This window comes from Chinchilla lanigera, unplaced genomic scaffold (genome assembly GCF_000276665.1).
Source record: "Chinchilla lanigera isolate Chin_1 unplaced genomic scaffold, ChiLan1.0 scaffold00042, whole genome shotgun sequence".
Lineage (NCBI taxonomy): Eukaryota > Metazoa > Chordata > Mammalia > Rodentia > Chinchillidae > Chinchilla > Chinchilla lanigera.
In genome coordinates this window covers 665,962-691,060 of record NW_004955443.1, presented here as the reverse complement: position 1 = coordinate 691,060, position 25,099 = coordinate 665,962, and the positions used below count along the sequence as shown (strand labels likewise).

General features: G+C 33.3%; 1 protein-coding gene across 2 annotated transcripts in view; it reads right to left on the bottom strand.

Annotated features, from left to right (window-relative positions):
- The window catches only part of Nfxl1 (nuclear transcription factor, X-box binding-like 1), a 49,393-nt gene that overhangs the window by 23,567 nt on the left and 727 nt on the right, over window positions 1-25,099 (bottom strand). Inside the window, exons 1-14 of one of the 2 annotated variants that reach the window (XM_005391888.2) lie at window positions 23,897-25,040; window positions 22,859-23,032; window positions 19,534-19,643; window positions 17,265-17,395; window positions 12,855-13,033; window positions 12,480-12,641; window positions 12,292-12,392; window positions 11,505-11,619; window positions 10,510-10,634; window positions 9,596-9,718; window positions 6,348-6,438; window positions 2,049-2,169; window positions 1,670-1,829; window positions 811-902 (exon numbers count right to left, since the gene is read on the bottom strand). In XM_005391888.2, coding sequence (XP_005391945.1) covers window positions 811-902; window positions 1,670-1,829; window positions 2,049-2,169; window positions 6,348-6,438; window positions 9,596-9,718; window positions 10,510-10,634; window positions 11,505-11,619; window positions 12,292-12,392; window positions 12,480-12,641; window positions 12,855-13,033; window positions 17,265-17,395; window positions 19,534-19,643; window positions 22,859-23,032; window positions 23,897-23,945 — 1,733 coding nt within the window. In that variant the 5' untranslated portion in view covers window positions 23,946-25,040. Of the gene's footprint in view, window positions 1-810; window positions 903-1,669; window positions 1,830-2,048; window positions 2,170-6,347; window positions 6,439-9,595; window positions 9,719-10,509; window positions 10,635-11,504; window positions 11,620-12,291; window positions 12,393-12,479; window positions 12,642-12,854; window positions 13,034-17,264; window positions 17,396-19,533; window positions 19,644-22,858; window positions 23,033-23,896; window positions 25,041-25,099 lie in introns of those variants that run through there. The other variant, XM_005391889.2, reaches the window with a different exon arrangement.

The window sequence follows — 25,099 nt, the reverse complement described above, 5'->3', positions numbered from 1 at the left end:
TCCGGTACCGGGAACCGAACTCACGACCTTGCGCTTGCCAGGCAGGCGCTTTTGCCGCTGAGCTAAATCCCCAGCCCCCCAGATTTGGAACTTTATTTGTAGATAATGGCCCCTATTGTAGACTTATGTTGCTTCCTAGAATTCTGTGTGTCCTTTCCTTATAATCCGTAGTCTAAAAATATGAAACATTCTGGAATTCCGTATTCCTCCGGTTCAACCACTGCACAGCTCAATCCTCATCATTCCATGGCACATCCGGCAAATTAGTTTCTTTCATTTCCAATGTTTCCTCTAAACATTCTCCTTCAAGTGTGCCACGTAAAACCTGGCTTCCAGGTGTACTAGGGGAGCTGGCCTCTCTAGCTCAGAAATCAACAGGAAAGGTAACAAATGATGAGCCTCCCTAATGCATTTTTGTAACTGTTAGGACAAGTTGTGATGAAGAGCTAAGGGCATTAAATTCCAGCTAAAGGAAAAGACTCAAAAACAGATATCTATAGGTTTATAAGCCAAACAGATATAGGTGAAAAAGAATGAAGCTGAATGTAATAACTAATTTATAGATCAAACCTAAAATTGTTAACTAAATTAGACAAAGTAGAGTGGTTGACATAAGATCAATTAAGACTATGTCCAAGTTTCTTTTTTTAAAAAAGATTAAAATTCATAGGGCTAGGGATATAGCTCAGCAGCACAAGCACCTGCCTAGCGAGCCCAAGATCCTGAGTTCGATTCCCAGTACCAAAAAATAAAAAAATAAAAATAAAAAAATATAAGATTCTAATACTAATTAGAAATTCTAATACTTACAGAGGAATTGGAACTTGACATGGAGGACAAGGTAATGCAGTCTCAATAAATGCTGGTTCAGAAGGTTGTTCCCAAGGTCCTGTAGGTGGGTGCTATGAGTAAAGTGATAACTCAAAATCAGAAAGATTAAATCAAACGTCCTATATAAGAATCTAACAAAATAGTTCCCATGTGTCCTTTGCTCAAGCAAGCAGAAATGTTTTCAAATAAACAACAAATTGTGCTTACTGAAATAGTTTATTCCATCTCTATGACATTAGATTGTTCCCCTCCTACATATTCCATATTAAAGCAGATTCCAGTCCTTAAAAGGGAGAAGAGAGTACAGCCTCCCTCTCGTCTTATAAGTCAAGAGGAAAATGAGACGCATACTGTAACTCCCAACAAATATACCAGCTGAAATAATCTCCATTATTTTATTCACTGTTGTTCCTCATTACCTTGACATATAGTAAGAACTCAGTACTCACTACCTAAGTGAATGAATCTCTAAGAAAACTAAGAGATAGCTATAAATCTATAACCCTGAATCACAAAATATGATGGAGGCTTGATAAACTCATCTAAATAATGATTATAACAAGTATCATTCTATTTGCAAACATGTCCTTATTTATTAGTTTTTCTCCTTTTCTGTGAGTTTTTTTTTTTCTTTGCTGGAGACTGAACTTAGGACCTTAAGCATACAAAGTATAGACTAGAAATTTACATTAGGCTTATACTCAGACTTCTACTAGGAACTTCTTAAGAATCATGTATTATGTTACATACTTATATCCAAAAAGTCCTTAATCATTATTTGTTGAATGACTAAGTAAATCAAGAAAATACAACCCAGAGCAATGAACTGTTCTCTTACCCGGCCAGTCTGCTTTATTAATGCTTGATCGTGACATGAAGCAGGACACAAGTGACCACATTTCTCCAAAACTTTCTGACAAGGTTGATGGCAAGGTGGACAAGGACCAAAGTGACAGCGATGTTTTTCTCGACTTGTATGATGACATGCTGGTGGTTGACTAAATCATAAAGTGCTAATTTAAAGTTACTTTTGATCACTGAACAATTATACCTGAAGTGCAAAAATCTACTTATATATCTTCTAAGTCCATGCAGAATGGGCATATTGTGAATATTTTAATATACTAAAGCGAAATTAAAATATTAACAGTATAAAAAATGAATACAAATTTAAATTGTAAGGTACCAGATGTAAGTCAGTCAAAGTTCACACGAACCTGCACAACTCCTTGCATTTGGGTGGTCTTGTGGTTCGTTCTCGACCACAGGGCACTGTCACCTTTGCACTACCACAATTGCATTTCACATCTACAGTTTCTGGGCATGGATAGCAACTGCCTAAAAGAAACAGTCCGACACTTAATAAGAAGTTACCTTAATTACCAAATATCATCAGTGGTAGAATCAATACATTTAGTACACAGTATTTATAAAATGCAAGAGCCTGAAAGAAGAATAAGAAAATTGACAGAAATATGAATGATTATTGGCACATCATAAAAAGCAGAATAAGCCATATACAAAAAAAAAGTGTAGTATAACATTCCACATAAAGCAAATAAGAGAAATTAAGTTTTACTGTTCAGCATCAGAATGATGATTATAAGGGATACAAGGAGAGTTTTGGAAATGCGGATAATGTTCAATTTAATTATCTGTATTCTGATTACATTGTTATGTTCAGTTTATAAAATTTCATCAAGCCCTGCACTTGTAATTGATATACTTTTCTATACTAGTACCTCAATTAAGTTTTAGAAATAATAAACTTAGCTTATTAGTCATTTAAAATTACAACAAGCAAAAAACATCTTTGGAAAATGTAATACTAATAATAAGGTTTTTTTTGTTTGTTTTTTTTTTGCCTATTTACATACATACTTCTATCCAAGTATACTGTTTTTAGATACTCCCTTCCCCAAGTAGGAGTAACTTCTCCCTTGTGATCAAATGTTAGATATTACCAAAGACTTTCAACTTTCCATTACTTGTGCTTTGTGAAAGAATAAATTCTAAATCATCATTTTAGGGCATAACTCCAACTATTTCTCTTCTAAACATTTCAAAAAGAAAAGTTGCTGTGTTTCTATTTTTCTCATTTGCTAAACCTTTGAAACACGCTACAAAGTTGTCCCTAAGAGGCTCTGATGTCACCTCAATGGCTTCTGTCCCACTCTAGTTTTCCCAGTAAGGAACTCCATTAGAAATGAACTAATAAGGAAGGAATAAGAGTCTCCATTAAGGAGGGGAAATCTTAAAAAAAGTGATGTCTGGGTATCAAGATCAAGCAAAATAATGCCCAGTATTTATCCTAATTAAAAAAAAAAAAAAAAAAAAAAAGAATAATTATGGACAATACCCTGGTCTACTGACTCTAAAAGTCAAAAATAGCTCCCAATAACATTTGAATTAAGAATTTTGATTTGACAAGGTCCTGCATTCGATTCCTGGTACCAAAAAAAAACCTAATGTCAAATAGTGAGGAAAAGGTATTATAGAGAAAAACACAACAAACATAACATTTATTAAATTCCTAAATTTATACTTTTTAGTATTTCAATAAGTACAATCCAATAGTAGTCTCTTGATGGTAATATAAGCCAAATTATCTTGACCCACATAACCAAGTTTTATTTTGATTTTTCCTAAAGAACTAGATGTTATGATTTTTAAGCTAATAATGACACATCTATGCTCATTTAACAGGTTAAATTGATACCATACCTACTGATAATTTTTCACTCATCGTCAGCAACTCAGAGAAACTTATCAAATATAACCTTTTTGCCACCCTAAAACCATAGCATTACTATTTTTTTAAATCTTAACAATAATAAGGAATAATTTCCCTAAACAGTCTTCCTATTGATCCAAAGAATGTTACAGATCCCTGTATAAAATGAAAGATACTAATTAAAATAGTCTCCATAGTAATATTTTCAAAATTAAAAAGCATAACTATAGTGACGACTGGTCAATAGCAAAAATGGGCAAGATTCAAGTAATTCCAGAACCGTAAGCACAGATGACCTTAAACTTAAAAGAACTAAAAGACACATTTTCATACAATCATCAAGCAAATATGTGGTTAGTATCCTCTCCCTGTGAATTAGGCTATAATTTTGATGAAGGCATCTTGAAAGATGAAAATGGTACACAAAGTGATTCCAAATATTTTATGTTAAGTATAAATTAAGTAAGTGATAAGTTGTACAACAGTATTTTCCAAATACTTTTTTTTAGGAGCTCAAAATACACATTGCAAAAAATATAGAACCTGAATCTGATCAAATTTGACAACTATAGGAACTAACAATTTATAGGAAACCCAACTAACAATTTATAGGAAATGAAGACAACAAAGAAACATGTTAAATAAAACAGGGATGCAACCTGCAAAATCCAGATTGAGAAACCATATAAAGCAAGTCTCTTCAAGTCAGAAGAGAAAAAGATGAAAGAGGAAAACTATCCATTAAGAGACTTCAGAGATATATCAACCAACTGTGACATGACAATATTATTAGGTTTTTGAGTCATACAAGCTGAAGTAAAAACATGATGACATCTATGAAATACTTAGAACTTGAACTTCAGGTATTTGACAACATGAAGAAATTACTTTTAGATTAACAATCAATCTTTTAGAAATGAACAAGAAAGGAGAATGTTTTTCACACTTTCCCACTACAGGAGTTTGATCTAGTCTTTCTACAGATATTCTATCAAATTAAGGATAATCTTTTATACTTCTAGTGTCATACATGGATATTGGATTTTATCAACCATTTTTTAGACATTCACCTAGATGATTTATTTTCTCCTTTAAACAGTTACCATGGTAAACCATTATTAGACTAATAGTAAACCGCTCCTACATTACTGAAATACTAATACACTCACACGTTATTAAAATATATTACTGAAATACTAATACACTACTATTGGATAGCTTGATTTGAATGGCTAAAACTTTAAAATTTTTACACATTATGTTCACATATCGACTTGTAATTTTCTCTTACTTTCCTTGTCAGAAGCAGCAATGAGCTGGGCATGTTCTTTTTTTATATATACTCTCAAACAGTTTTGGAAGAGGTTGAATTATTTATGCTATGTTTATTAGTTAAAAATCATGTAAAAATTAAATAGGCCTGCTATAAGTATTCAAGTTTCCTACATAAAAGCCTATGTTTTAGCAATAGTCTGTTAGACCCTATCCATATTCTCCTTTTCTCAGCAATCCCCAACACCCATTTCCATGGCCTCATTCCCACTCTCTGTCCCCTTATCACACTGTCCACTCTGCATACTGCTTCCCAGCCTCAAACACCTCACATTCCCACCTCCGTGAGGCTTGATTCTTAACTTCTTTCAGGTCTCCCTCAAATGCCATCTTTTCAGAGTTCTCTCCTTTACACAGTATTTTATATAGCATACAACCATTCCCACTATCACAACTGTACTCCACCTTTCTTTCAGTAACTGTCTGCTATCTAATAGCTTGTATTAATTTATTTGGATTGTATCAAGGAGAAGCTCAATAACTGACCACTACCTAACAGCTTATCTTAATTTATTCACTTGGATTTTACGAAGGAGAGTAAAAACTTCAGTTCCATAAGAGCAAAGACTTCACCAATTTTGTTCACTCATAAAATTCTAGTATCTGATACTTAATAGATCCTCAAAGATGTCATTGTAATAACTTAGGACACAATTTTCAAAGCATGATCTAGAGACACTAAGGGTCCAAGACCCTTAGCATCAGGGAAGCCACAAGGTCTCACGTGCATAGAACAGATTTTCGAGACAGTAGTAACAAGTAGCACCACAGAAGACTGAATGAAGGAGCAGGCATACAAGCCAGGTACCCTCTACTAAGCCAGATATTCAAGATATTTGCAAGAAATACCATTCATACTATTTTTTTTCCAGAAAAGTTTTCAGGAAGGAAGTTATTGGTAGTAAGATGAAATGGGATTATTATCTGTACTTACAAGTATTATTACATTTTGTTTGAATATCAAATATAATGTTAATGAATCAAACCATATAACAATAATTTTGTGCCAGAGTCACAAAAAGAATGAAGAGTTCCTGAGACTAAAATATTTGAGAACCCCTGCCATGGACATATCCAATCCCTTAATAAACTCCATATAATGTGTAAAATTCAGAATAAAACTGAAAAACCTATGAAAATCATAATTCTCCCCACAGAAACTGTGTGAAGAAGGCTAAAAGAAAGCATGGAAACAACAGTGCTATAGAAAAAATAAAACTTATATTCAGAACTTTGGGTTCAAATTTATGTATACTGTTATATTAGACATTTCCCAGAGTAATTCATGGAATCCTCTTTAACTTTACCACTTTATCCATAAGATAGGGGAATTGGCAACCACTGCATACACCTCCCTCTCAAGGTCACTAGGACAAATAAGGTAATGAACGTGAAAGCTCTGTATCACTTAGTAAATACAAACAAAATTACAGCTACTGTTAAATTTTACCTCTGTGGCAGACAGATGGACACTTATGGTTTCTACATCCTAAAGTCCGTCCACAGTTTTGATCACAAGGTGGACAGTTTCCAGGGCAACACTAAAGAGAAAGCAATATACAAAAATAGGTAATTTGAAAACCCACGCATAATCTGAATGTTATTACAAAGTATTCACTGAACTTATGGGAAGTAAAAGGTATTTCTTTTTCAGTAAGAATGAAAATATTCAAGAACATCAACATTCTTCTGGTAAGTAGACACCTTATATTAAAAATTTCCATGTTTAAGTAGACAATGACCTAATTTAATAATATTAAACTAAATTTTCTTGCCTTTAAATTAATGACTCTTATGACTTTAAATATTTCCATAATTTCACTTAATTATTTATGCCGAGATTCACATTAACCAAAGGAATGGGTCTAATCAAATGCTACAGGCAATTTAAGAAACTGGTCTATTTTTATAAATTTAATTAAAACTATTTCAATGTATAGATTAATTTGGCAGTTATTGTCAAACCAGAGAATCAGAGACCAACTTTCAAAGAGAAGCAAAGATAAACTACTTTTATGTATCTATTTTTCTTTGTCACATCTCTGATTTCCACTCTGTGAGAAATACAGCTACAATCTATACTAATCATCATTCATGAATACCAGGCAACTACAATACTGCCATCCTAACTCCTTACTTGACTTCTCATATATACCTAAACTTGGGAAAGTGAATACAGACTACAACTGCATTAAAGAAACGTAGAATTGTACCTCACTGAAAAACAAGTTTTATGTATAAAAACAGCTCCAAACAAAATACAAATTATTAAAAAGCAATTAAAACTCAAAACTGTTCATTCAATCAGACAATTATTGAGTAACTATGTACCTATCACTCTGCCAGTGGCAATAAAGGAAAATGTTAGATGGTCTATGACTTAAATAAGCCTATAGACATTACTATTTCCTAATATGATGAGAAACAAAGTACCAGATCTACCCTCTTATCTCAAACAACTAGAATACCAGATAAAAGATAAATTAGTTTTTAGATATTAACTAGGCAGCAGATGATAGCAATCTCTGAGAGAAGGAAAATTCACAAAATGAGCCCTCCAATGGCATCAACTTAGACCTAAAGGTTTCCATGCTGCAGCACAGGAAGATTACAAACAGAATCTGACAGTCTCAACAAGATGAGCAGATAAAACATATAGTCCAGGAAGGTCAAAGTGGCTAGAATTTGTAGTGAGGAAGTATAGCATAAAGAAAAACTCTAGAGATCTCCAGATATATACCTTGAGTCTGCCTGAATACTGGTCTATGCATGTATGAGAAGAAAATTATTGTATGAACTACTGGAAAACTAATTCCCAGGTGCTACAGAGGTCTGGAAATAATTTATGTCCTTATAGTCAAAGTGGAAGAACTTCCTGAAATATAGGCATCCAGTGGAGTACTTCAGTTATTACCTTAGTAGTAAGGCCAAAATAACCCCGAATAAAAGGGTACTGTGTTCACACCTAAAGTATCAAGCCTTGAGAGGATCAAATGGTTTCTAAGTAACTGAATTTTATCCCAGAACAAACCTTAAAAGTATCTAGAGGAATACAAAAAACCCACCATCTGAAAATACATTCACAATGTCTAAAATACAATAAAAAAATTCCCGAGTGAGGCAAGCAGGAAAATATAATCCAACCAAAAGAAACAGAGAAATGGAAGGTGATATAATCAGTAGACAAGGACATTAAAATTGGTGTTCTAAATATATTAATTATGTAATATATTAAAGGTAGAAGGAAACATACAAAGCAGAAACATGAAGGACAAAGAAAAAGATCCAAGTCCAACTTGCAAGAATGAAAATACACTTTTAAAATGAAAAAACACAGGATAAAATAAAAAGCAGGCTAGATAATCCAAAAGAAAATTGGTGAACTTAAAGACAAAACATAAACGAATTAAAATATGCAAATTAAGAGAACTATGAAATAAAGCACCAGTGAGTTGGGGACTTCATGCAGCATATAAAACTTTCCATCAAAGTCTCAGAAGGGGACAGGAAAAGGAAAACAGAAGAAATACCTGATAAAGATAAAAAATTTCAAACAGTACCATCTTTCAAATTTGGTGGCGGGGGGGGAGGTCAAACTAAAGTTCTATGTTAAATTATTTTTTAAAGACTAAAGAAAGATATTTTCAAAGTTGAAAAAACTTCACGACCAGCACCACAAGAAATGTTAAAAGAAATCCCTGAGTCAACAAAACCAGATGGAAACCTGAATCTATACAAAAAATGAAAAGCACCAATAAATACATACATATGATGATAAATATCATAGATAAATTTTTCTTATTATTTCAAATTCTTGTAAAAAATAAAGCAAAAACACTATAACTTGAGGATTCATAAAACATAGTACAAAATGTACAAGAATTATACACTTTAGGTCAGGAGAAAGGTTTATATGAAATATATTATGAAAAGATTCTGATTCTTAAGTTCATAAAAAACCTAAAACAATCAAAGAAAGAAAAAAAAAGGTTATAGGTAAGAAGCAAAGTAGATAAAACGGAATCACTGAAAAACAGCACCTAAATTTAAAAAGAGGAGAAAAGAACAGAATAGTGAGATGTTAGACTTAAATTTAACCACAATAAAGTTCACATTACATTTATATGGTCTAACTAAATTAAATGACAAAGACTGTCAGTTTGGATAAAATAAAATCTAAGTGGTATCTATAAGAAACATATTTTAAATTCTAAAAGAATGAAAAAATACATACCTTGCTAATTCTAGGCAAAAGCAAGCCCAATCACCACTGTCTTTCCATAAATTTAGGAAAAAGGACTCTTACCAGAGAGAAAATGGTATTTCATAATGAAAAATGGAACTCAAAGAATTACAAGTCAACAAGCTCAATAAAATACTCCAAACATACACTGAGTCAAACATCAGTAATAACAGAAGTTAAGTCTCTACCACCAAATGATCACTCTAATGTGCTAATGATGTTTTAAGCCCTAGAACCAAGTTAAAGGGACTGTGAAACTAAACAAGACCTTTCCCATTCAAAAAGCAAGTACAATTTTCCACTGATAAAACAAAATTTATCCAGAATATCTGCTAATATTTCATTTGGAAAACATATATGACTGAACATTTGAAGACCAAGTCAAGACAGTGCTTATCACAGTCCTAAAAGAAAAAATTCAAAACAATTTAGTCTCCCAAGCTTATTACACATACCTTTCTCCTGCATTGATGCTTCTGACAGTCCCGCATCTTAACACACTTAGTTTCACACAGATAAGGTTTATGACATGGCATTCGTTTTGTATGCTTTCCACAGCGACAATGCTTTTCCACTTCCTGGAATAATCAAACGAATGGCTTTAAAACTGAGTTTTTTAATGTGTTTCTTTTCCATGTTGCAATTTTTGTGATTACTAAATCATCAGGGACAAAACTCTTAATAGTAAACAATATGACAGATTACCAAAACCAAATTTCCTAAAATATTGTTTATATCTTACTTCATCTAAAAAGTATTTCGTACAACTTTGCTACTAAATTTAATAGAAATCTGGTATTATGTAGAAAAAAATAATACTACATATTAAAATCACCTACGTTCAATTACAACCATAATATCCTCCTTGCCACAGTACAGCAAGAAAACTCGACTATCTAGTAAGCTAAATTGTTAACCTTCTACTAAGGCCCAAAATGATATAACTCTAAAGTCTCAAATCTAGGGATCTGTTTCTTTTCATCATTGCTCTGAAAGTCTTTAGGGAACAAACAACCCCACACTGAACTATAAAAATGAGGACATTAAATTTTACAAAAAAAAACAAGCAAAAAGGTAATATTGGGCTGGGGATTTAGCTCAGCAGCAAAGCGCCTGCCTGGCAAGCGCAAGGTCGTGAGTTCAGTTCCTGGTACCGGAGAAAAACCAAAAAAAAAAAGGTAATATTTAGATTTGAGCACTGGCATACTCTACTGCTTCTTACTATAAACACTGGGTCACAAAACTCACACAGATCATTACACAGAGTTATATCAAAGTAAGTAATAGAAAACAGTAGTAACAGGACCACCTTACTGATAAATTATGTTGGGTAGCTCTTAAAAGCGTAATTATTACAGAGATTACTAACTTGTCTACACGTTTCACAAGGACCTCGGTGACAACGTTGTGAGCATCTATGGATTCCACACTCCAGCACTTTGTCACAACTGTCTCCACAAGTTGGTACATCTTCTGTACAAGGTAAAGAAAACTCTAAAGGCAAACAAAACATCAATGTTAATAAGATACATTGTTTTTCTTAAGTCTAGCTAACTGTCATTTTAAGCTCCCTGAAGAATGACTGTCCTTTCAAACTACAAGTTCTACACCACATAATTACTGAAAAATATTACCTTTAATGAAAATAATACCTAGTATTTTTCAAAGTTATGCTTCTTTAAAAAAGAAATTTGGCAAATGACAAGTTACCATGTTTAAGAAATATTTCTATGGGCTATTCAGAAATAGTTATCTAAAGAAATTATATAAAACACATGATTTTCCACAATATACAGAATTATTCTTTTTTAATTTGCTCTTAACCACACAAGATATAGAAAAGACAGAAACTTTAGAATATTATAAAACTTCCCTTTAGCAAACTTACTGTGACAAGTACTATATTAGAAATAATCGTAAAAAATGAGTGTTAATCGTGCAGTCAAGGAAGTCAACTCAAACTAAAATCCAACTACGCCATTACTTTATAGCAGCCAAAAATAAATTTCACCTATAGCCTCATTCACAACAGTGATAATAGCTCTGCCTCCTCTATTATCAATGTCCCTGATCAGAATTGTGTTATGACTCATGAACTTGAAATGATGCATCGTCACTCATTAGCTTCACTACCCTAAAAAATCATCTGTGCTCTGCTAATTCATCTCTTTCTCTACCTAAACCCTGACAATTACAGATCTTTTAACTATCTCCACAGTTTTGACCTTTCCAAAATGTCATGTAGTTGGAGTTCTATAATACATAGGTTTTTCAGATTAACTTGTCTCCTTTAGTATATGCATGTATGTTTCTTCCAGCTCTCATTATGGCTTGATAATTCATTTCCTTAAAAGAAAGTCTTACTTGATTTCTGACATGGACAGAACCTTTTCCCAGATCGAGGACAATCTCCACAAGCACCAACATGACAAACTTGCTCACAGGTATGATTACCACAAGGCAGTGTTTTCCCACATACCTAAAACAATATAAGAACTAGTAAAAGATTTAAAATTTTTAAAAAAAGATTTTGTACAAAATTTAATACACTTTCAACCACAAATAATTTCTTTATGTCCCCTGCATTATCATGTTGTACATATATATGTACACACATATATTTTCTATGCATCAAAGAGAATATTCTAAAAGTACAATAAAGGAGAAAGTACATACAGGTTAACATGCTCCTTCTTCAAAATTTCCAAACAGTGCTAAAACCATGCCAATCATGACAAAGCAGGAGACCCTTAAGGCTACAAGATGTTTTAAATTCTCTCTCACATACTTGGCCACATGAGTGAAGAAGTGAACTCTAGTTATCAACTCTACTTCCTCAATGAGATTATTTCAAGGAGGAGGAATAGTGTTGGATGAAAAAGGGAAAGGGAGTAAAAGAGGGAGAACTAACAAAAAAGTAAAAAGTAAAAATGTACTGAGCTCAAAATTAAAAACAAGTAGCTATTACTTCAACAATTTTTCCTTTACCTAAAGTATTAAATTGAAAAGTAACTCCTAATACATCACTTAGTTCAACTAAGTTGGTATTTGATTATCTTTTATCCAGGTAACCCTAATTAATATTCCTGTCTTCTAGTAGTTCATGCTTCCCACTCTGCTAATACCCCTCTGAAAATACATATACACTTACTTCATCACAGTGCCACACTGGACTTGCACAACTTCTTTCAGTTACTTTTTTGCCACAGAAACATTTTTGTCTACTAACCCTTGGACAGGGTGGACAATTTCCTAAAACCAGAATGATAAATCAGCATACAAACATAAAAGCAATAAAAACTGCTCTGACTTACAATACCTAACAGGTACTGCCTTTACCTGCATGACAAGGATTTTCACACTGATGCTGCCCACAAAGCAACTTCTGCCCACATGGCTGCTGACAGGACCATTCCTTGGCACTACATCTACGAGGGATGGGTTTTGCTTTCTTACAGTAACAAGTAGTTGTGACCATCTTTGGACAAGGAGGGCAAGGACCTGGAATCCAGTAAAGAAGAAAATCAGGACAAATGCAAACTTTTAATTCCTATACCTATAAGTAATTTCTAAAACTTTATTAGATACTTTAAAAAGCAATCCTTTTCAATATGGCCAACTTTAGTTCCCAATTCAATGTTCATAATTTTTTTTTACTTCAATATCAGGAAAAATAACCACTCACAAACAATAAATATATAGTATGTAACTCACCTGGATGACAGAGGAGTAAACACTTATGGCCACAAGGTGGTTTAAAGTCTCTCTCACATACTTGGCCACATGAGTGAGGCACAAGCCATGGATCTAAAGGTGGATCTTCTACTTTTCCACAATAGCAGTAGTATCTACTAGGTGTTTCTGATCGTTTGTATTCAAACCTACATTTTGGACTACACAAAAAACAATGAAATTATTACAGTTAATTTCATCTTTAAAAGCAAAGAGACACAGGAATATAAACACTCTTACAGACTACTTGATTCATTTCCATCTTTAATTAGTAAATAAAACCCAGAATCTTATCTATTTACCCATCTAATATATCTCTGTACAATTTAATTCCCTGAGATATTGGGATTGTTTTATACCGGCACAGTTCAGTACAGTAGCCACATACAGCACTTGAGATATGGCTAGTATATACAACTCAGAAAAGATCAGAAGTTTTTATCTTATAATATTTAAAAACCTAAATAGCCACATGAGGGTAGTTACATGCATTAAACATACATAACTAAGATATAGTTACAAAAGGAAAGTAACACTAGCTTTCTACTAACTACATAGAACTTTATTCTTGAGTTATTCACCTAGATTGTTACAAAGCTCAAGTTAGCAATAGCAAACAGAAAAGCAGACAGATTAAATCTAGAATATAGGGGCTGGGGATTTAGCTCAGCGGCAAAAGCGCCTGCCTGGCAAGCGCAAGGTCGTGAGTTCGGTTCCGGGCACCGGAGAAAAAAAAAAAAAAAAAAAAAAAATCTAGAATATAGAGGAGAAAATCTGAAAGTAAACAAGGAATCTTATAATTTTCAACATCTAATACAAAATAGTTGTAATGTGCCTAACTCAAAGAAAAATTCAAACACTATTTAATATTTTCTGCTAAAGCACAAAGATTTGCAACCTATTTTAAAATAAATAAGTTCTGGCACTAAAAAATGTCAACCTCTAGCTCTACTAAAAATCCAATTGTGGATCCTAGATACTCCAAACAGATGGCTCTAAACCTTACTATCTGTTAAATAATTGAGTACAGTTAGTATACTACCCCACGACAACAGTTTTGCATAAGCACTTAAATTTCTTCTGTATCAAAAACAATTGCTTTCACTGTCATGAGAACATGCTGTTTCCAAGTAAATACCACATAAATGTTCAAAATGACAAAAGATATGCATATTATTATAATTAAAAATCAAACACAAAATACCATGTCTCATCTGTTACAGATAACTGGTATTTTGTTGGAGTTAAATTACTTTTTACTAAAAGAAAAACATCTGCCATTCCTTTCAGCTATGTGAAGGTATGTACTTTTAATAAGCTTCAATGTGGACAGCTAACAGGCAACTCAGCACACAAAACGCTGCCCATCAGCACTAGAACTACTTCAATGTGTAAGGTTTATTTAAAGTAAGGGAATGTCCACAATGAAATGTAACGACGCTATCTAGACCTCGCTCATCATGAGGCAATACGGTAGTAGAAATGAACATTTTAAATTTTTTATTGCCATATAACAACTAATTTTAAATTATTAACATTTTTACCAAGTTCTAGCTCCATTGTGACAAAAATTAAACAAAATGAATTCTCAACTAGCCCAGGCTTTTCTTTTTAAAAACTGTGAAATATGGAATGTAAAAGAAACTACATGGTTGATGAAATTTTGGGTTCTTTTACATTTAGAAGAGCAGCAGCAGTTCATTGTTCTCTTAACTGGTACTTTCCTCCCCTATAGCAAAATGACTACATAAAATAGAAGTACAAATGAGAGTAAAGGTGAAGAAAAAATACATGTACAGATTAAATCTCTAAAACAACAAATTACAATATCTGGTTTAATTTGACACCTATTAAATGCTAAATTTCCTTTATCAAAAAGTACATAATATAAAGTAGCAAACATAGACTTTTGAAATTCTAAACTGTTTCAAAGACACAGACAGTCAATGAGGAAAAAACAAGCATCAAAGACATCATACCAGAGTGATATATGTGCACCCATGTTTATAGCAACACAATTTGTGATAGTCAAATCTTGGAAACAACCCAGATGCCCATCCATGGAGGAATGGATAAAAAAGATGTGGTATTTTTATACAAAGGAGTATTACTCAGCTATTAAAAAAAGATAATCTAGAGGCTTTTGTAGGTAAATGGATGCAACTAGAGACCATACTCATAAGTGAAATAAATCGGACCCAGATAGGTAAAATCATATTGTCTCCTTGGCGTAGGAACCTGAAAAACTAGGTAAAACTCAAAACGTACAATCGATGATAGGAAAGGGAAAGAAATTGCTCAAAGGAAGGTAACAACTGGGATGAGGGAAAGAAGAAAAAAGAAGGAAGGCAAAATATAAATATATATGAACAGCTGCAATAACTGTATTGCTGATGTCCGATGGTGTATTGAAATGAACAGTCAATGCTTACAATTTTTTATGTTCTGATCGATTGTGCATGCTTGTGTCTGGTGGTCTGAGCAACTGATTTGAAGGTAACAATATGCAATGGAATTACAATGGTGAACTCCTACCATCTTGTCTAGTGAAGCTCTGTATTATCTCTACTGTTTTATTGAACAATTATTTTCTTATTCCCTATAACGGTTTGAGCAATCTTTCATTCTTACATCTGGTAATCTGAGCAGTGTAGTTGATGATAGCCATATGTAATATAACAACCATGTTGATTCGTATTATTTTGTCTTGAGACTCTGTATCACTTTGAACGTTCTTGCTTTGTTTATGTTTGTGATACTGGTATGCTGCTACTGTTGTATTTCTTTGTTTCTTTCTCATTTACTACTCTCTTTAAAATTAAAAAAAAGTTTAAAAAAAGAAATAAAAGAAAAAACAAGTATCTCTAAAAGCAATACTGTAAGACAAAATTCAGTTAGAAAAATAAACACTAAATTTAGGAGTCAGAAATCCTAGGTTTCAAATCCTCATTTCACTTCAACATCATCACTGGTAACAGGCAAATAAAATCTCTCACTGTTTGACCAGAATTATTCTTACAAAGTAATTCCTACATCCTTAATTTTTTTTTTTTTTTTGGTGCTAGGACTCGAACTCAGGACCTTGCACTTGCCAAGCAGGCACTTATGCCACTAAGCTATATCCCCAGCCCCCAAAATATTTTTTAAAACTACAAGACAATGATTTTACAAATGTATCAGTAGTACAAAAAGAAAGCAAGGTCTGATGTAGAAGCAGCTTTTGTGAGGGCTGACTCTTATACAATTTGGGGGTAGCTGTTAGGAAATAGAACATGAAATTATAAACATAAAATTAGTTACAAAAGTTAGAAAATGTGAACACACAGAACCCCTGAGCTTATGTTTTATTACCTTGACAAATCTACCCCTTTGTGTTGCCAATATGTATAAATTTTTACTGACAATGTTTAGCAGTAATATACAAAGAATTTCCTTCCACTTCTGAATTCTTTCTCAAAATATAACAAAAATTCAAGATCAAATAATCAAGAATAAGTAAAATTAATAAAATAAACGTAGAAAACTTCATTGTATTAGATAATATAAACTTGCAATTTTGAGATTTTTGAGGATAAAATTAAGAAGCTTATGATTAAAATGCCAGATAACAATCTTGATAATAATGAAGGTGATTATTCTGATCCTCTCTATACTACCAATCTGTTTTATCTTTTTCTAACTGAATTTTGTCTTACAGTATTGCTTTTAGAGATACTTGTTTTTTCTTTTATTTCTTTTTTTAAACTTTTTTTTAATTTTAAAGAGAGTAGTAAATGAGAAAGAAACAAAGAAATACAACAGTAGCAGCATACCAGTATCACAAACATAAACAAAGCAAGAATGTTCAAAGTGATATAGAGTCTCAAGACAAAATAATATGAATCAACATGGTTGTTATATTACATATGGCTATCATCAACTACACTGCTCAGATTACCAGATGTAAGAATGAAAGATTGCTCAAACCGTTATAGGGAATAAGAAAATAATTGTTCGATAAAACAGTAGAGATAATACAGAGCTTCACTAGACAAGATGGTAGGAGTTCACCATTGTAATTCCATTGCATATTGTTACCTTCAAAATGTGATACTAATGTACACTAACAGAAATTACAGAAATTAAGGACTCTCAGTTCCACAGCAAAGAAATGAAGTCCCTTAAAAGAATAATTTAAAAGTTGTTTTGATAGAAAAATTCTGAATGATTTATTGAAAGGAACTAGTAGTTACACAAATTGAAAGGGGAAAAAAAAGGCTGTCAAGATGTCATAGCTTCATAGGCCAAATGACTAAATGAAGGCTAACCATAAAACTTTCAATAAGGCAACTTAATGTTCTACAGTTCTCATTCATTTTGCAACATAAAATCCAACTAGCTTGAAAAAGTTACCAAGGCCAAGGATAATCTCTTGTTCCAAAATCATCATCCGTCAGAGAAGACAGAAGAAACTGGCTATCTTTAGCCCACTTCTGGATACAGGGCATATGAAATATACAGAAACATCCCAAACAGCTCCAAACCTAAAGCAAAGATGTCAGAAATTAACCTGCATGCAATGATTTTTTCAGTTCCTTAGTATTTTAAAGTAAGTATCACACTAAAGTATTTTCAACCTAAGAATTAGAGAAAATAATCTTTCCCTCCTGTACAACAAATATAATTTATAAAAATACATTTAGGTATAAAACACTTAAAGAAAAATATCATTAATCACCAAGATTTAATCAACTAGAAATAACTACAGTTAGAATTCTGGACAGTGTTCATTTTCTTTTTAATATACATGTCTTCCTTTTTAAAAATGAAGTTATAGTGGAACAGATTCATATGTAATTCTCCCGTCTTCTGGTTTAATACGGTATAAGCTTTTATACTAATCATATATGTTCATACAACATGAAATTCATAACTTTACAGTATGTCAGTGATGGCAAACCTTTTAGAGCTTTCAATAATAATGAACAGCCCACTGCAGCACACGTGCTGTAAGTTCACCACCACTGTAGTATGTCATACAGTCTCATGTACCATAATTGGATATTAAATTATTTCCAACTATAACAGTACAAAAAAATCCTTAACATAAATATGCACATATATCTCTACATAGCCTTTCTGTTAAATAAAACGTATTAATCTAGCACTTAGTGCTAAAGTCTAAAAATTAAGTGAGCAAAAATGAAAATATACAATTGAAAAGTTTAAGAAGTAATTATTTTTTAAAGCCTGCCAACACTAATGAAAGGACAAAAATCATTTTCCTTTCCTTATAATATTTTCCAATGCCTAAAGTAATCAGACATATTGTATAAGCTGGCAAAGCATAAAAGGAGCCAACTTCTTAGTTTGAGATCACCCCAACCAGCGCCTGAGGTAAGCACTTGGATGTAAGAGACAAGATAGGGAAGAAGGTGAAAAGAACAATTTGTGCTATTATCTGTTTCCTTTCTTTTAAGAATTTTGTGGTTTAGGTCTTGTACTGAGTAACTAGTTTGAAGATGACAAGTGTAGTAAGTACTGTTATTCTTTTATTTGGTCATGAAATTTTGTCTTATTTTTTCACAAAATAAAAAAAAATACCAATAAATGGGATACTGATATATTGATTTGATTCCTACTGAGGGCCACAGCTGCTCAATCTTATAGGGGCTCTATACAGAGCCATGTAAAACATTCCTTAGATGACTCCAGTCCCACCCCTAACAAACAGGAGTCTGGGACATTGAACCACCAATTCCCAATGCTGCCCCATGTGACATTAATTGTCCAGTGCTGCATATAGACCTAGAGATTGGCTGCATAGGTTCCCAAAGAAAATACTTTATGGTGGACTGGAAAAACACAACCCATCCACAAAGCAAGGGTTTAAAGTGGACTGTATCCACATACAGACAAATTGTTCACTACAGTTGAAATCAAAGTAGCACAACCAGATGTGACTCTGACCACTAAAACACCTGCCTCTGCTACACTATCCTACCCAATCTCAACAGGTTAAATTTCTGATCCTCTCTATACCACCAATCTGTTTTATCTAGCCTGATTTTCTTTCTTTAAGCAACAAAGCTATAATAGCAGTGAATTAATCTGAAGTCTAAAAATTGAATTTATCATATTCAGTTGTCACTCCTCTTTAATTGATTTACTTAATGCCCTTTTAAATTCACACACAGATAAATTCATCATTAGGTAATAGCTCCTCTAAGGACATGAGTTATGGCTGAATCTTTCCATACTCAATGACCTCTGTCACTTCCCACAATGCCAACAACATAGGAGAACCCAACTATCACGGCCAAGTTCTAATTCCTTGAAGGCAAGGACCATGTCTATGTTTTTCTCCAGCCCACTGAAAGTAATGTAATACAGTGTATTTTACCATTTCATGTTTGTGAATTTCCAAAGCACAGATGTAAAAAATGGATTATCAAATCCATATATACATTAAAACTGAAAACAGATATTAATAGGTGCTATAAAATTACTGAAAGCTCAATCAGAGATAATTTTTTTAAATTTCAGATTTATAAAAAAATTCTCCAGTGAAGTATTTTTTGTAAAATATAATATAAGCAAAAGAACAGATGATTAAGTATCACCAATGCAAAATAAAGTATTTTGAAGAGATGCATTTATACTGGCAAGGAAAAAAACTTACTGCTTGGTTTCTCTTCACCGAAGCAATACAAATTAAGCATGTCATAGCCCCTGCTTGAAAAGCTTCATTTACATATTGTTTTGTTCGCTCTAATTCACGTGTATCTCCATCTTAAAATGTAAAAATTGAAAATCTCATGTTAAGCAATATCTGGAAATAACACAAACTCATTACTACTATCATATTACATACTGCCTGTCAAGTAATATTAATTTTTCAAAATATGGCTAAAAATAAGAACATTTAAAAGAAGTACCCAGTAGCCGTTAAGAGTTTACAAAGTCCATGAATTAAATCTTATACACTTGGTTCAAATACTGTATCTCAGCTCTCTCAGCATGTACTTACTTTTCTTGCTGTTAAAGTCCCTGCTTAAAAAGTTTGGTGCATGCAGAAATACTGGCAAGATCAACAAGATGCAAAGTAATAAGGGAAAGCACAAAAAAAGTGTGAAAGGAAATAAAAAGTCATAAATAAGACCATTTAGTGTAAACTTAAGAGTAAGTGTGTTGGGTGTGTGAAAGGCATTTAGCATACAACATATTCTTAATAAAAACCTGTTGAATGAAAACACTCTGTAGTCATTACCATACCATAACAATGTTCCATTAAATTATGTTCATTATTTCAGCTAAAAAAAGTAAACATTTTAGAAAAAAATAGTACTACACTGTATTTTCTTTCAGCAATTATTAAACATTTATTCACAAGGGACCATACTATTAGTATTTCCACAGGATTAAATGAACTGTTATTGTCTTCATATTACAGATGAGAAATAGGAGACAGAGAATAACCCATACATAATGCTGCAATGAGGAGTTATAGCAGGAAGGTCCCAGAAACACAAGTAATAGTAGCAAAACGAAAGAGGGAACAAGTACCCTACCGTAAAAAATGAAACCAAAGAGGCAGTAATCTGAATCACTTTAGAGTAAGAAAAATAATCCTATCATGCCATTAATACAAAATGGCCAATACAGAGTGAATCTCTAAGAAAACGAGATTAACAGGATAAGCTAACATAAATACAGAATCCGCCATAGCAGCAGCCTGGTTCAAACCAAAGTCTAAGTTGCCCCAAAGAAAAATAAGATATATGGGTAATTATAATTTCTATTGTCACCTAAGTAAACACAGTACTTATAAAGCTTGCTCTTCCATAATATAAACACAAATGTAATTTAGGCTATTAAAAAACTACAGGTAGGGCTGGGGATATAGCTCAGCGGCACAGGGCCTGCGAGGTCCTGAGTTTGATCTCCAGTGTCCAAATAAATAAATAAATAAATAGAACTACAGGTAAAAGCACTCCAGAAATACAAAGTTATTAATAACAAATGCTTTATTTTAAAAAACATAGCTTTAAAATATCCTTAAAGCAGAATAATTTTATTCAATATGCTTATTTTACTTTTCAACACAGCTGGCTTTAACAAATATATATTTTAAAGTTCATCTAACTTTTACAAAATAAAATCTGACTTTATATTTACAAAATTTATGTAAGATTCTTGAAATCTGCATTAAAGTTTGGCTGTGATACTAAAGTGTACTGCCGAGCATGTCACAGTGGATAGCATGGCATTGGAAGTCATGCATTTTAAAAAGATCAGTCTCGTAAGCAGAAAAAAAAGAAGAGGAAGCCCAAACTGAAAGCAGGAAAAACCAGTCAAAGCAGTTACAGCAGGAAAAGCAAAAAATGATCTTCAGTAAATTACCTAACACATCTCAGTTTTCTCATCTCTCAAATAATAGCAAGAAATACTTCACTGTTAATATACAGATTTAATCAACATATTGAATAGCTACCCATACAGGTCTGAGTTAGGTAATGATAATACGTAAAAGAAGGACAGATTTATGAAATTTTGGAAGCAAAACTTAAGTGGCTTTGGTGACAATTAGATTGTGTTACTTTAAAAGATGATGTCTATATAGATACTGAGAAGAAAAGAGTGCCCTGTTTGATAAGTTGCCTAGCATGGCCAACGGGAAGTAGTAGTCAATGACAACATTCATGTCATCTATGCGCCATCCTTGCTCCCATATTTCTGGCTTGGGTAGGTGACTGGAATACTGTAGTACTATTAACTGAGGTAAAGAAAACAAACAAAAATAAATCATATAGACAGAGATATATATATATAAAATATATATATATTAAGTAATATCTAGTGGCCAAGCAAGATCAAAAAGCTGGCCATGCAAGTTTGAAAGTTTTGAGAAGAATCACAAAAGTACACAGGCTGTGCTCAAATAAACACGAACTCTATTAGCAAAGTTCTGGCATTCAATATTAACATGAGGTAGGAGCATCTCCTACCTCTACATGAAGTAGGAGATGATTTATTTCATCCTCACCACTCTAGGGTATTTACCATCATTTTACAAAAGAAAGAGACCAGGTAATATGTCAAACATCATACAGTCAAATATCAGACAAGATTCCAACTTAGCAGATTGGCTTGAGAGTTCAATGTTCTTCACCACTATACAATGCTGATTTTCTACCATAAACAGGTACAAGAGCAACAGTTATATCTATATCAGAATTTTTCTGTGTTTACCTAGAAAATACAATCTGCCCAGTACTGGCTTAAAAGCTAAGTAAACTAAGTTTAAGATCCAGCTCTGTCATTTACTGTGTAATTCTAAGACAGTCAGGTCTGCTGTGTAGTTGTTTCCTAGAAAATTTCCAGTTTTTTCTAGTTCTGACAGGATCCTACAGTGACAAAAATAACTGAGTAAGAGTATAAACATATTATTAACATAAAGGTATATAAACAATATCAAATATTTCTACAAATATATTGATAAATGTTGATAGTACACGCAAGAATATTTCTAATAGGAACTTAAAGCACAGGAAGTTTCAGAATACCTGCATTTACCTTTAAAAGAATCTACTTGTACAATTTAATACTAAATCATACACAGCAGCATCGTTTCAGCGCTGTCTCACATAAACAAATGTGGCTTTAAAAGCAACCCAGATACATCCAAGAGTAACATGAATATTCAGACCTAAAGAGATTTACTGTAAAAACAAAGTATGAAGATCAAATGTGATGAAGATATGAAATATAAAGTACAATAATAAAAATGAAGAGGCGATCAAGACTTTTAACACAGTTAAAAGGAGAAAAAATGAAGAATAAACTGAAAAAGGGTCATCCAAAGCCCTCTAGTCAAATCACAACCAGAGGCAACTTGCCCTGGCTCTTTCTCAGGAAGCTTTGGTAGCCCCTGGAAGCATGCTACTGAAATGTTAATTAAAGTCATCAAAAGCAGTGAAAGAGCCATGGCCATTCAGTTTGCTTACCCGTTTGAGTAGTGTATGTTATAAATGTATTAGTAACTATTTTTCCCTGTTTCCCTTCAAAGTCTTCATCTCCTTCCTCTTCAGATGAAGAGCTAAAATGTTCTTCAACAAGTTTTTTGGCTGCAGCTTGATTAGCCTTCTTAATTTCCTCAAATTTCCTCTGAGACATTAGCTCTGTTAAAAGAAAAAAAAGTTTTCATTTATATAAAACCATCTCAAAACGCTAGGGAGGACATACAAATAATATATCATTTTTAAACATGCATTTGAAAGTCACCTTTGCAGTAATCTATCTTGTTACAGAAAAATGTTTTTCAAATTTCTTGACCCACAACTAAAGAGCCGCACCAAAATTCACTTTTGTATGTTTCTTACTAACAGTAGTAACTTGTATAGACAGTACTTACTGTGTGTACTGCCCAAGAACTTTCTGACATTTTTTGTGGTCACAAAACAATAAACATATTTAACATTAATCCACACAGAAAGTTGTTAACATGGAAAAACTTGCTTCTCACAAGTTCATTCCAAAATCTAACTAATCTAAACACTTTTAGATTATTTTACCATTCTCTCTAGCACTCTCTGTACTCATTTTGTTACTTAGTTAAATAATAATGCAAAACAGAATTAGATTATTTCACAGCACATGTTCCCAATGAAACCTCAAACTTCTTAAGAGCTAGAACCCTGGGAATTTTCTTCAGGAATTACGTGTTGATAAACTTTTATGGACAACAACCATCATTTAAGAAAAGAAGCGCAAGATTACTGACTGATCTCAATTCATTACTGCCCATACTGAAAGGATTTTAAATATATTACTTACTAATTTAAAGTTTGCTTCATACTTGAAACTGATGCACCACTATCAAGACAAACTCTCTCATTTTAGGTGGTGTATTTGTACTTAACAATGTTTTATCTTTTATTTCCCTCCTTAAATATTTTCCTATTCGTGTTTCAGCCAATTTGGTTAGTGATTACCAACCCAAACTATTTCAAGTAAAACTGGAAGAAAAAGTATACCATGCTTACCTAGGAATCTTTCTGTCCTGAGGAAAAATGTAATAGCTATAAGACACATGACTCAAAACAAGAAAGATGATAAATGTCATTAATTTATAGGAAATGAGCACTTACAGATGCATAAGGGAAAAAAAGGCTGAACGGGACAGATACAATAAAAACCTGACAAATGTATTTACTTAAGATCATTTTGAGGAAAGCTATAGTCGCGTTGACAAGGCGACTTTCCCACACATTATTTCTCACAGTCAAACCTCAATTATTGAGGTAGAAAATTCTTGCTTTACTTCTACTCACAAAGTCCAACAAAGTTAACCAACATTGTTCACAGGTCTCCAAACTGCATACTCTGCCACATCACAAACTTAGTAACTGCAAGCTAAGTGAAGAATACCAAACAAAAATTAGCCTAAGGAAAAACCACTGAGAAGCTCAATTTTGATCCCCTTCTCCCCCAAAAAAGTGTTCAGAAAAATACATTACAAAACAAACAAACAGGGAGTTCGGGGATTATCATCTCTGCCCTGTGCACAACTGTGTGAGTGCCCTCAGCCTCCACTGAACGTGTATTGGATGAAGGGTACCAGAAGCCCACGCAGGTACTGCCAGGAAAGGACATGAAATTGTGAACAGGAACAATAGCTGAGGAAAGTATCATCAACTCCAGCGCTTACAGGCCGCAGACAAGTAAAGGAAGGCAATCTGATATAGATGACATTTAAATGACAACGGCTCCCCGAAGTAGGGAGAAAATGTAAGATGCAGCGTCCATTCCCACCCTAAAAGCAATTTCTGTGATCTCAGTCCGGCTGTCACATGCACAAAGATTCTAAAGTCATAAGACATAATTTCCCCAAAAAGATGTTAAGCAGATTTTTATGAGATTTTTAAAAGCACACGCTGGCAACCAATTCAGACGTATGGATCGAACCAGACCCTTGGGAATGTACAACCTGGGGGGAGGGGGAGGGATTTTCGTAGCCAAAAAAGAGTGATGGGAAGAGTACTGGCCGGAGAAGTAAAAAAGCAAGAGCAACTGCAAGTCGCAGCAAACAGGTGACAGAAACCTGCCTGAAAGGTCTGAGCCGTGGGCTCAACAACCAACTCCCTCGAGCAGAGAGAAAGAGCACAGAGGGAGGCCGCGGGCAGGGCGAGCCCCGCCAGGGCACGGCTCAGGCAGCACCCGGGCGAGGACGGGGACGGGAACCACGA